At 38.2% G+C, this 13,972-nt stretch overlaps 1 protein-coding gene across 1 annotated transcript; it reads right to left on the bottom strand.

The window, feature by feature from the left end:
• Positions 1-201: 201 nt before the first annotated feature.
• On the bottom strand, positions 202-9,889 carry MONOS_3071 (uncharacterized protein; the record flags this gene model as incomplete). Its single annotated transcript, XM_067873043.1, has 3 exons — positions 202-8,117; positions 8,151-9,678; positions 9,739-9,889. 3 exons carry the CDS (start codon positions 9,887-9,889, stop codon positions 929-931), a joined length of 8,868 nt encoding a protein of 2,955 aa, XP_067732267.1. The 3' UTR covers positions 202-928.
• Between the last annotated feature and the right edge of the window lie 4,083 nt (positions 9,890-13,972).

Below are 13,972 nucleotides of genomic sequence, written 5' to 3'. Positions count from 1 at the left end.
GGCTTTCAACCCTTTGTCGCAAATCTGAAACCACATAATTTCAATTGGAGACTTTTGCTGACCTATTTCTGGCAATTAGAAACAATCTATTTGAAAAAAAATGAAAGAGTACTTTATTAATTATTTATCTTTTATTTGAAGCAGGGAATTCGTATTCAAAATGTGGATTCAAATTACTGGACTTCAAAAATGAGAATTCAATTAATTAATTTCAATGTTCGAAAATAGTTGGATTTAAAAGGTGTTTGTAATTTTCAATGCGGCTTTGAAAAAAATTAAAATAAAAATTGATAAAAAATAACTTGATAAAAAAATATTCCCATTCAACAAAATGTGGTTAGCACGATGACAAGCAGCCCAAGTGAATAACTATTGATTAATCAAGCAAATGGAAAGTGAGACAAGTGAAATGCAAGATTGAAAAAGAAACGAATCAAAAAAAGTTGAGAATATTTAGAAACTAAAGCCAAGGATAAAATTGAACAAAGATATTACAGTTGGAAAAAACTTATTCTTCAAAAAAAGGTTCAAAAGTGAAATGTTAACTTTCCATTTTCCTGCTGGAAAAAGAAACAAAAGAAGCAAATAAAAATTAGAATAATAAGTATTGTGAAATGAATGTTGATAGTTTTGTGAAAATATAAAAAATAATAGCAATGGCAACAATAGGCAACTTATCACAACGAAAAAGTTGTTTCAACTCATCTCTTTTGGAATATGCATCAAAATGTTCAATTGGGAGAATCTTCATTTCGCAAATGAACTTATTTTCAAGGAGCAAAACAATTCCATCAGCGCTTTAATCAGTTGAAAGTTCTTTCATATTATTATTCTTTCTGATTTCAGAGCACAATTCTCCCCTCCCTCTCATTTTCCTTTGTTTTCTGAAGAAAGCACAATAATATTATCTGCCCTGCTCAACGCCCTTCTATCCCGCATCAAGCAACCCAATTTCAGCAATATCTCGAACAATTTCTGATTTGTCTTCCCCTTTCTGATTTCTCTTTTTCTTTTTCTTCCTTTTCTTTGGCTTTTCCACCTCTCTTTCTTCTTCTTTGCCTTCTTTCACCACTTCCTTTGCTTCATCCAATACCTTGTTGACAACTTTTTCTTCTGAATCTTCTCCAATCATCGAAAAATTGCTGTTTTGTGCTGAACATATCCCAACATAATACTCTGTTGACTTTCCATTTCTTCCATCCTCAGAAGTGACTCCACCCAACTCCTCCAATCCAGCCTCGGACACTTCCCTCTCATCCCCAATTTCATCATCCTCTTCCACATGTTTCCGCTTTTTCCCCTTCTTTCTCTTCCCCCTTTTCACTTTTCTATCTCCTTTTGAAATACTCTCATTTTCCTTTCCGCCTGCAAAAGAACCGATCTCCATGTTTCCATCCTTTTCACCGCTCAGAAGCGAGGCAACTGACTGCATTTCAATATAATTCACTGGCACCACCGCTATTATTTCTTCACGATCAAATCCTCTCTCTACCATTCCTTTGTTCTCATTCACATTCAGCTCCTCACCTTTCTCTGTTAGTACTCTCATCTCATTTCCCGTTTCTCCCGCCAATAATGTTCGCATCTCCCCCTCTTCTTCCTCTTCTTCTTCAGCTCTTTCTGCAATATCTTCTTTTCTCCATTCCCCTATCCCCACATTCTTTGTTACTTCGATATCTCCATCTTCAACTCTCCTTCCACCTCTATTCTCCTTCCTTCTTTGTAACACAATTACCACAACAATCACAAATAACAGAATCACAATAACAACAATGCACCCAATAAAAGCAATAAAACTCCATTCAATTTTATCCTCTCCTTCAGACATTCTTTCATCAACTTTTGCATCGATCTCACTTTTGTTTTTCATGATTAATGAATGAGTAGATGATGGAGATTCTGCTTTTCCAAACAATATGCACACACTTATTTCTGCTTTATTTTTCATCGTTTCCACCAGCTCTGACGAGATAACAGAATGCACCTCGTTTTCCGATACACACCCATCTTCGATCTTTTGTGTTTGGATATGTTCAACGTCCCCATCCTTCATGCTTATCTTCAGTGACAAGTTGCATGGAAGAAGCAGTTTCCCATGGATGCTCAAGTCCATGCCACCGTTCGGCTGTGTTGTATTCTTCACTTCTTCCAGAACTGGGATGAAATACGATGATTCTCTTTCACTCGCTATCCCTCCCAATTGACATCCTTCATCCAAAATCCAAAGCGATGAGTTATCTTTCAGTCCATCTCCTCCTTTCACGTTCACAACATTCAGTTCGCAATTCCCTTCACAAATCACATTCCTTCGGGCAGATGGATATCCCTCAATAGATGGATTGTTGTTCTCAAATTCACCTTTCTCAATCTTCATACTCCCTCCACTCACCCACAACCCTCCTCCCTTGTTCTTCATAATCGTTGTTTCCCTCATCTCCACATTGCTGTCTTCAATATCAACCAATGACCCATTCCATTTGCATAACCCTTCTTTTATCTTGTTTCCTTCATTGATTGCCTCTGTTTCTTTTTCTCCATCAAATACACATGCTTCAACCCTCACATTCTTGGAATTCCTGATCTTCATCATGCTTCCTTTCTCCTCAGAATTCACACATTTTCCAAATGAGCTGTTCAGCACACTCACCTCTTGCTCAGCATCTCCCATCCCAATCACGCATCCCTTCGATATCATAGTCACATTTTCAACTTTCATCTCTTTCATCTCCACTTTCGCCTTCCCTCCAACACTCACAACATCTCCCTCACATTTGATGTTCGATATTCTTGTTTCATCAATTGTCACATTCGATTCCTCACAAAATGAAAGAATTGATATTGTTGAATGAATATCTCTGAATGTCGTTTCTGATATCTTCAACTCTCCACTTTCCACACTCACAATTGAACTGTTCAACTTCATGAACTCAACTGCTGTTGAAGATGAGAAGAATTCACATTCTTGTATTTTCGTTATTCCGTTCTTCACTTTCATAAGATAATTGTGAGTTGATTCAAATCCATCTTCAAATTGGAATGAGCACCTCTCCACGGAACATTCATTCACAAACTCCATGATACAATCCTTCTCAGCCGATTTCTCAATCTTGGATTTCAATTTCACAATTGCCTGCTTCTTTTTGAATGAATTCACAACTAGATCTCCAATAACACATTCTCCAGAAACAACCCCTTCTCCGTCAATCAGAATCGCATTCATCACTCCTTCCTGGATGTGATCAACCCCACAATTGATACTGGAACAAGGATTGGTCTGAGCTCCACATCGTCTGCCATCCGCCCCTGACCCGTTCAAAAACACTTGAAGGCCTTTGAAGAATGTGATTCGTGGAATCAGATCCATGTCTGCATTTCCCTCTATATCGCTCCCGCAGATGGAGTTGTCTGAGTTCAATGATTCCTGGTTGAAGTTCAAAGCAAACATCGTTTCGTTGATCTGTCGAATAATTGAGTAGCATTTGATGAATATATCGTTCCCAACAAAAGCCTCATTCATATAAAACATGATATTCACAATGAAAATCCTCAGGCATGGTATCTGAGTTTCATCAGCATAGTTAACATTTGGATCGGCTCCATTGATAAACAGTCCTCCGCCGCGCCCTGATTCCGTCGAGCATCTGCACATCGAAAACGTGCTCCCATTCACTTTCAAAACAGATTCTTCGTTCTTCAGCTCCACTTTCATTCCACCTCCTTCATCACTCAAAGCGCTTTTGCAACTCTTCATTGTACACTCTTCTATCGTGCACTCCACTCCATTCTCAAATGATCCCACTTCAACAACGCTCGCTCCAATCCCTTCCTTCGTAATGTTGGAAAATGAGCATCCAACAACCCTCAAAACTGGTCTGTTGCCATTTGCATTTGAATGAGTGTTTTCCTTTTCATTCATCTGACTTTCTTCCTCCATCATCGATATCAGACTTCTTTCTGTCACTCCAGCAAATGAAATGTTCACATTCTGAACAGTCACCTCAGTTGCACTTTTGCTAAAACTGATGAACCCTTTCAATCCATTAATCTTATTCAAAGTGCAACTCTGAATTGTGGCGCTCCCTCTATTCACTTTCATCACGCAATATCCTGCTGTCTCTATCAGCCCTGTCAACGATCCAAATGAACAATCCGTGACTGTCAAGAATGCATTTGTTCCTGACGATTCAATGAATACTGCATGATTGGTGGTTATGCTTGGTTTGGTGAATGATAAATTGAAGAATGACAGACTCACATTCGACGATATCATTGAACCATCATCCAAATCATTCTCGTCTTCATCAGTAATTGTCACGCTTGTTCCTTTCTTTGTCCCTTCAATCACAACTTTTGGTGAATCTGAATCTTGTGAAGCTGGAGGCAATGAAGAAGAAAATGATATGGAATGGCTCAATAACCCCGATCCCACAATGTTGATGTGTGTTTCGCCTTTTCCAAGTGGATCAAATCTCAGTGATATCAAGTGGTCAATCGATGAACATGGTGCTTCAGAAAACCCACACCCACTGAAATCTCCTCCATTATCTTTCGAAACAAACCCATTCCCACTCCAGTTCGTCCACAAATACACAACCAGTGGAATCACATATCCCTTTCCTGTTGTCTTCCTTTCCCATCCACACAGCTCATCCAATGACTTCTCATCACTTGAACTCAACTCCTCTTTCAGTTTTTCGTTTGAAATAACATCGTCCAGCTCATTTCCCGATATGAACACTTTCTTCCCTTTCCACGCACTGCATCCCTCAAATTTCATTCCTTCCATCACAAATGATCCCATTGTATCTGCCAAGCTCACAAACATCCCTCCTCCCATTCCTTTTCCTTTCTGTAAGTTGTCCTCTGTTGGCACCTCGCATCCTGTAAATCGCACATCATTGATCCCCAAACTTCCACTCTCCCCAACCGATATCATCATCCCTCCTCCTTTCATCCCACCTCCACCTGTGCATATTGTTGAAATACTGCAGTTATTCACAACTGCGTTTCCTCCATCTTTTATCGCAGCACTTATGCATCCTCCTCCTCCGCTCCCGCCTTCCACCGTCACTCCACTCTCTCTGCTGTTCTTGATGTCCAATTTCTCTCCGTTTGTCATCGTTATTGGTGACTTCCCATTCATTGTCAGTGTTGTTGCAATTTCCATCATCAGTCCATCCACAATCAGTTCTCCTCCCTCAATGTTCAGGATGTTGTATCCAATCTTTCCACTTGTTAATGCATCGCTTGCAAACGAGACAGAACAGCTTGTTATCGTGATCGTTGATAACGAGGAATGGATGAATGCACTCCTCCTTCCATTAATAACTTTGTTCATTACAAATGCCAAATTAGTCATTTCAAATGATTTTGTGCACTCAATAAGGCCATTTTGGCTAATTTCTCCTCCATCCTTCACCTCAATCTTCATCTTTTTTCCTTCTGTAACTGCTTTTCCTGTCAAGCTCACATCAAATGAAAGCACTTTCATTTCACTTTTTATTGAAGATTCAGAAGAAACCTCAACTTTTTGTAAGCCGTCATTAATTCTGTTAGTCACGCAATAATCAATGGATTGGCACCCAAACTTCTCAAATCCACAAGAGTTGTGATCATATGCCATGCTTCCGCTCCCATCAACAGTCAACTTCGATCCGATTGAGAACAAATACACAAACAGCGGAATCACTTTCTCATCTTTCCCATCCTCGCTCCCGCAAAACTTCAATTCATCCGATGGAATGGCGCTATTATCAAAAATTTTGAAAGAGTTTGCATTCACTTTTGTTCCAAGCAATATCGTTGAATCGCAACAAATAAACACATCCTTCCCATATTGTGCATCATTCAGCGATGAAGATGTCGATGAAAACTTAACATTTTCTGCAATTTCCATCTTGCAGTTCGGACTTGCCATCGTCAGCATCATTCCTCCGCCTCTTCCTTTGGCTCCTCCTCCTCCATTGTTCTTCGCCTCGCATGAATCGATTGTACTCGTCCCATTCACAACAACACTTCCCTCTCCATCTAAGCTCACGCATATCCCTCCTCCTTTTCCAATCTCTTCTGATTTCCCTTGGCAGTTGCAGTTTATTACAGTGCACGTTTCAATCACAACAATCCCAACCTTTCCCTCTCCTTCCCCAAACTGTGTTCCAACTGCTCCTTTTATCAGCCCCCCGTCTCCATTAATCTTTCTAACGTTTGCTATGTTGCATCCTTTGAAATACACAACACTCACACCAGCCATAAACTCAACCAACGAATGCCCATCAAATGTCAGACCTTCTCTGATTTCAAATTGCTCCATTCTCAGTTTTCCCGCAAACGCATTTACAAAGCTGTATCCAATCGATTGGCCAACAACACTGTCTGGTGAACTTACTACCGAGCAGTCTGTGATATTGAATGATGTGGAGTGTGCCGAAATCATCGAAGATGCACTGGATAGAGCAGATGGAATGCTAAATTTGATCTTTTTAATCGAACATCTGCTTTGCACATCGATCAAGAAGTTTTCTGATTCAAAAGTGGTCGGCTCCTTCACCTCGATTGCCGTCCCTTTTGTGGCACATGAAATCTCCCATTCATTGGCATCATCCATGGCAACCTTTTCGGCAAGCACGAATTCTGGATCTAACTCTATTTTTTTATTTCCCCCTGAAAATCGCGCCTGCGCAGTGTGGGTGATGGTGGCACAAGGATAATAATCGAGCCCGCAAAACCACGAGTCGTATCTCCCTAGAACACCATCTTTCTTTTTGCCCACATGCGCTGCACCAGATATTGTGTCCAGAAACACATTCAGTGGGAGCATCCCCATTGATGTGTTACTCCGATCGTATCCCATCAGTTCATTGTATTTTGAATTGTCATGTTGGATATTCAGCTTTTCTGTTGCTATTGCCCATCTCGCTGAATCGCTCCCATTCACAAACACATAATTCCCACCCAATGAAGCAGTGCAACCTGAAAAGTCGACAAACACGATTGAGAAGTCGTGCGAGTCATCTGCCAGATGAAGCATAACCCCGCCGCCATATCCACTGCACTTGCATCTGTTGAATTTTGTTGTTTCGCTTCCTGAAGCTGATGAAGTCCCTACCCGCAACTTGCTTGAAGGTGATAATAAATCAACCTTGATCCCACCTCCACTTCCTGCCTTGCACTCGCAATCTTCGATTGTCACATTCTTGACCACAAACGTCTCTCCAGCCTTCACACTCTTTGCCACAACCACCCCATCTCCTTCAGTCAACTTCACATTCATCACTTTCACATTCGCCAGCACGCTATCTCCTGATGCTGTGGCTGTCAGATACAGTGCAGATGACGACAATGACGACAATGAAGAAGAAGAAGAAGAAGGAGAAGAGAGATTCGGCTCAGAGAACAATGATTTTGAGACATTCATATCTTTGATCTCCACATCGGTCATCAACAGCTGCGACAGCTGCACCACAAACATTGACGACGACAAAACATCGTTTCCTGAAGAAGCACTCGTGGTGATCACAACATCTTCCAATGAAAGAAACCCACCTCCATCAGACACCACAACCACACTCGGCGAAGGAATTGAAATTGAGTTGCAGTCAACCTTCATGTGCAATAAACCCAGATGACCACTTGTCACACTGAACAGCGATCCAGCTGTTGATGGAGAAGATGAAGAAAGCGCTCCTGTTCCAATCGAACTCTTCTCTTTGCCTGTCCCAATGACTGAAATCTTCTTTTCTCCAATCTCAACTGTTGTTGCCTCGCTTGTGTGATTCCCTTCCATCAGCGTGATTGTCAAGCTAATTTGTATCTCACACATCTCGAACGCCTTCTTCACTGTCAGACAAGGGAATGTTTCATTCGCCCCACACAACTCAAAATTATCATCTCCATAAACAGAAACATAGATCGTTTTGTCTTTCAGCCACTCCTTCTTTTCCGTGTGCTGAAATGTCCAGGCATTTGCATTTGAGTAGTTGTATGCATAGCACATCCTTCTGTCATCTGTGTTTGTGGTGTAGCATTCGAAGAACGGATTTCCTGAATTCAAATAAAGATTGTAATAATCTGCATAAAAGACGTCGTGCCCATATGGAGTTGCTGCATATCTGCAGCTGCTTTCATGAAAAAATAAAAAATAACAATAACACCCATCACTTGGCGCTGATGCTCCATTCGGAATAAAGCTCAATCCTCCTCCATCCGATGATGCAGAACATGAAATGAACTGAACGCTCCTCATTTTAAATTGTGCAGAAGGAACTGCTTTGCAAAATATACCTCCTCCATGATTTTGTGAAAGTGAACATAAAGAAAATTTACAGTCAAACACACAGGCACTCTCTCCTCCACCTTTTTCTGTTTCAATGCAGTCTGTTCCTGAAACCTGAAAATTATCAAGATAAAGTCCTCCTCCACAATCATTTGCTTTACAATTCTTGAATTCACATCCGCTAATCAGAACACACGCTGATATGAAACAAGTATGCAATCCACCTCCATAGTAGTTTTGAGCATTGCAAGTGTTAAACAAATTACCAATAATTTCTACAGACTTTATTGAACGGCACATGATTCCTCCTCCTCCAAAATATGACATGCATCCATTGAATACACAATGTGAAACCGAAACGATTGCGGATGATAAGCCATACATGAAAATCGCCCCTCCATTTGAAGTTCCATTACTAATGGATGTCGATGTTCCAGTTGTATTTGATCCGTTCCACTCACACCAAGTGAATGTATTCGCTCCATTTTCTGTTTCGTTCTGCCTCCCTGGCTTCAATGGGTTTTCTTTGCTTCCAATGAATTCAACATTTCTTGTCCGACAACATCCGATGAATGTTATGTTTGAGGCTGTAAAAGAGGCCAAGGGATTGTTCAGAGAGGGAATAATTCCTCCATCATACACGTCACAAACTGATGTGAATGAGCAACTATTCATCACAAACACTCTTTGGCTCAGCCCTTCAGCCTGATGTGTTGTTTTCGATGGATTTGTGGAGATGTTGAAGAAGGTCAGTTTGGAAAGAGATACGAGGCGTGCCAAGGGAGGTTCCAGAAACGGGGCTGAAGACACACAAAAAGATGAGAAATCCGACTCACTCACCAATACACTCCCTCCTTCTTCACTTTCTTCTTCTCTTCTTCCTTCACCTCCTCGTTGCCCTCCTCTCTCTCCTCCTTCACCTCTTCCTCCTCCTCTTCCCTGTCCTCCTCCTCTTCCTCCCCCACCTTCTCTCTCACTCTTCGTCTGCTCCATCCTCCCCCCTCCTCCAAACAGTCTCCCACACACATTTCCTCCCCTTCCAACCCCTCTCAGTGTGATGTTCCAAAACATTCCTCTGCACCCGCCCAGCTCAAACACCCCCGCCTCCTTGCCTCTCCCCATCTCCACGCCGCATCCCCTCACCACAACCACACTCCCTCTCATTCCACACACAATCCTCCCCCACTCGCCTCCCATCAGCTCAATCCCCTTCAACTCAATTGATGAATTAATCAATCTCATATTTCCGATAATTTGACTTTGTTCGCTTATTCTTCCATAATCTCTGAAAGATAAAAGGGATTCCGTATTTCTGTGTTTGATTTGTTTGATGTGCTTCGCATCATCCAGATTTTCATAATTCTCTTTGTTTTTGAGCAATTCTTCATTGCCAAATGAGCACGCATCTTAAAATATTGAACATAGATTTGCATCATAAAAATATGTTAAAGAAAGGAATTGCATACTTTTCATCTCCATGTACTCATTCATATCACAGTTTTTATCATTGAAAACAATATTCGAACCAGGTGAATGATCGACTGTTGCCAATTGGTGGCTATGATGGCAATTAATAGTGTAAATAAACACACATATCGTTACAATCAAATATCTCATGCAAAGTGTGAAATGAACAATCAAAGAAAAGAATTAAAAAATAATGGTAATAATGAATAATCAATTTTTCCTTCAATATATTGTGAAGTTTTTCAAGACTTTCCCACAAGTTCATATATCACAAAGAAAGATTTTTATTTTGGATGTGTTATGTTCAGAGCTCAGATTTGTAATGTTTTCTTCCATTTTCTAATTGTTGTCTCATCAATCTTGATATTTCCTTTGCTAACAGAAAACTGAAATAAAAGAGCATGATATTGTTGAAAGTTTCGATAATTATCAAAGTGTACTGTACAATGGGGTTATATATATATATATATATATATTTTGTTTTTTTAAATAAATGGACAGACAATGCATATCAGCTAGACGTTTCTTTTTTTATTGAAGAAAGTGTCTGAAAGCCAGCTACACCGAAGAAGCATCAGTTGTCAAAACGGAAGAGAAGGAAAATTTGATGTTTGCTTGCATTTATATTTTTAGGCAAATGTCACCTTTAGTGGACCTTTTTTTTTTTTTTTTTTTTTTTTTTTTTTTTTTTTTGCATGAAGTTCATTATAATTTATTAACAAGTGTTAAAATGTGAAATTTGAGTAAATTGAAGTGCTGAAATGTGTCTATAAACAAAACAGTCATGGATAACACAGATATCGCAAAAAATACCGGACAAGATCGATATCACAATAACTGCAAGAGGAATAATTCTGACAATTTTCCTCAAAATATATCTCTTCAATACAAACTCAATTGATAAACGAGACTTTCAAAATATCTTCTTTTGTGCTCAGAAAATAATTATTATTTGATTCTTGGAGAAGCTCAAAATCCTATTTCTCCGAGATTTCGATATATATTTTTTCTGAGCTCAAGCGAAGCTGTCCTAAAAGTCTTGTATGTCAAGTGAGTTTGTATTAATGAGGTGTATTTTGAGGGAAATTGTCAGAATTATTCCTCTTGCAGTTATTGTGATATCGATCTTGTCCGGTATTTTATGCGATATCTGTATTTTTAATTTATATGATGTGATCATTATTTTTTCTGTTTGATCTCAACTTGAAAAAAATCTAAAAGAAGTTTATAAGCTATATAAGATATTTCCAAACTCAAAATAAAGCTTGGCAATGGGTGTTTAGAACAATGCAAAAAGGAAAAGTCCCGAGATGCAGGAGACACAGAATTCCAATGAATTTAATCAGAGAGAATACGGGGAAATAATAATGGAGATGCAAAAAATGCATAATGAAACGTTCATTATTTCATGGAAGTCAGTTTCTCAAAATGCACATCAAAATTGGAAAAGTGTTGATAATTGCTTTCTTTTTTTGTTTTGCAATTACCATCAAACATGGAAGTTTTTTGCTAAATATTCGCAAGCACTTCGTTGGTTTTTGGTACAGTGCATGCAGGTATGCTTGTCCACCGAACCGAATAAGCGAGCCAGAACAACTTGGAGGTGAAGTAAAAACAATTGAAATAGATAAATGTTTATTCCTTCAAAGAAAATATCGTAGAGGAATGTGCAAGATGCAACAATGGATCTTTGGGGCAATCGAAAGTAGAGAGTGTCAGCAAGCTAGAAAAAAATGCTTTGGATCGTCAAAGATCGTTCAAGAAACTCTTTGTTACCAATTATAAAACAGCACATATTGCCTGGAACTACTGTAATTCGTGATTCTTGGAGAGCATATGCAGCATTGGCAAAAGAAGGCTATATTCATGAAATTGTTGTTCAGGATCGAAATTATGTGAATCCTTAAACTGGTGCATGCTCAAACTTTGTCGAAGGGACGTTGTGTCATTTCAGAGAGTTTCTTCCTGTTTCCGGAATGAGAGATGTATTTTTTCGAGACTATATGTCTTCATTCAATGTCAAAAGCTGCTTCAATTTAACCTTTTCCGAATATGTTGAGTTTGTTTTCAAAAAACATGAAGATGTTGATGATGAAGAAGAAAATAAGGAAAACAATGAAGAAATTAATTTACAAAATATTGATGGTATCATCGAGTGCAACTCTGAAAATTGTTCTCTTTTGAGTTTTGATGATTTTGGAGCAGGTGACGGTGCATCAGTTTTTGATTACATGGAATAATAGTTTTTCTTTATTTTTCCAATAAATATTTTATTTTGATGTTAGATTTTTTCCACTTTTATCACACATTTCAGTAATTATTTTTGAAAAGTCGCAAATGTATTATTTACAAAAAAATTTAATTAAAAAAATTCTTATCTTGATCAAATTTCGGTTCCAGCTCATGCAACTTCACCAAAGTGGAGGATATAATTTTTCAACGCTATTTTACACATTCCTGTGAAGTTGCATGAGCTGGAACCGAAATTTGATCAAGAAAAGAGATTTTTTATTTATTTAAAAATTTTACATTTGCGACTTTTCAAAAAGAATAACCCATTTATAAAGTTAAAATTATAGACAAATTGCTTTTATTTCTAAAATTTTCACTATATGGGGCAAAATATTTCTCTTCAGGCATTTTCATTGAAAAATTATGAACTTTTCATTGACTTTTTGAGATCAAAAAACACCATAAAAATGGATTTATTTTTTGACATAAGCAGAATGTCACAACACTTCTTGTTATGATTTCAACGATGCCTGTTTATGGATATGAGAATCATATTTATTTTGAAATCTGAGAAAGAAAAATGAATTATTAAGTGAATCAAGTTTTTTTATGCTTTGTGCAAAAAAAGTTTGAAAGTCCGTATTTTCCCCCATATGCAAAAAAATAGTTAGCCCACCAAAGGTGACATTTATTTGAAATTGTGGTGTGATGCTTTTCCGAGAGAGATTGAATTCCAGGCTGCATTGTGAGTAATACAACAAGCTCAATGCTTTTATCAGAAAAACTATTTGACTGATTTCTGATGCCTCTATCAAAAAATAATGCTCTTTCCATTATTCTTGATTATCACAATCCCATTACATAAGTTTTGAAATTTAAAAAATGAAAGTGTAAGGGGAGAAATATGCTTTTGAAAATGGAATTTGCTTTCAACAAATACAAATAAAAAACATTTTAAACACAAAAGATAAAAAATGAATGTTTATTAAGGTGAAATCAAACTTTGACTTTTCACACGCATTTCATTCTCTTCGTTGTTTCCATTCATTTCTTCTTCTTCTTCTTCTTATTGTCTTCATACTTTTTCAAAAAAATGAGTTTTGAAAAAATGAAAACAAAATTAACATTGAGAGTTCAACATTCATTCATCTTCTTTTATATTTGGAAAATAACGAGCGAAAAAAAGAAATTGAAGAAGTTGAAGGCCCTGAAGAAGTTGAAGAAGGTGAAGGTGAAGACGAATGTGAAGGAAAAGGAGGGGTAGAAGTGAAAAGAGAAGAGGTTGCTTTTGAATTCCTTGAACAGTTGTTGAATGAGGAGATTCCAATAGACACTGTTCCTGAAGTGGATCCTTTAATCGCAATGTTATTACGTTCAGACAGCTTCACTCCATCCGCGGATACTCCATTTAACACAACTTCATTGTATTGTCCAATCTCAAACACATTTTCTGTTTCTTCAATCTGTTCCAGTTTCACATTCATCAATGAAATCTCATCTCCATTAAACAGAAACAATGATTTCTTGAATGAAAGGAGTGACACTGAGCAATTGTCAATATGAAGAATTCCATTTTCGATGCTCAGCAATGTTGAGTTGATAATAACAGCTTCAATGTTTTCTGAGTGGCCAATCGAAGAAAAATCAACAAATGAAAGAGATAATTGGCCATTTGTTTCATGAATAATAGAACTGTCTGAATATGAAAAAGACTGTTCAAAATTGAATTTCACACTTTCAATCCGAACTTTATCTAATGTTGTGATAAGATTTCCCTCATTAGTTATTATTGAATTCAGATGCACCAAAGCAGTTGAAGGAGATTGCAGCGAACGGATGATCACATCACGAGCATCACATTTCCCAACAATTTCTGTTTCCTCTGTTATCAACATCTGAGAGTACAGAGATGGAATAATGTGTTGCACTCCCTGATTCAATGATCGACAAGGCATGCTGAACTCTCCGCATTGCTTGCTGTCTTTGTGATTGTCTGCAACC

Source organism: Monocercomonoides exilis, assembly GCF_001643675.1.
Source record: "Monocercomonoides exilis strain PA203 chromosome Unknown scaffold9-1957334, whole genome shotgun sequence".
NCBI lineage: Eukaryota > Preaxostyla > Oxymonadida > Polymastigidae > Monocercomonoides > Monocercomonoides exilis.
Note: the sequence above shows the minus strand (reverse complement) of the source record. Positions and strands in the feature narration are given on the sequence as shown.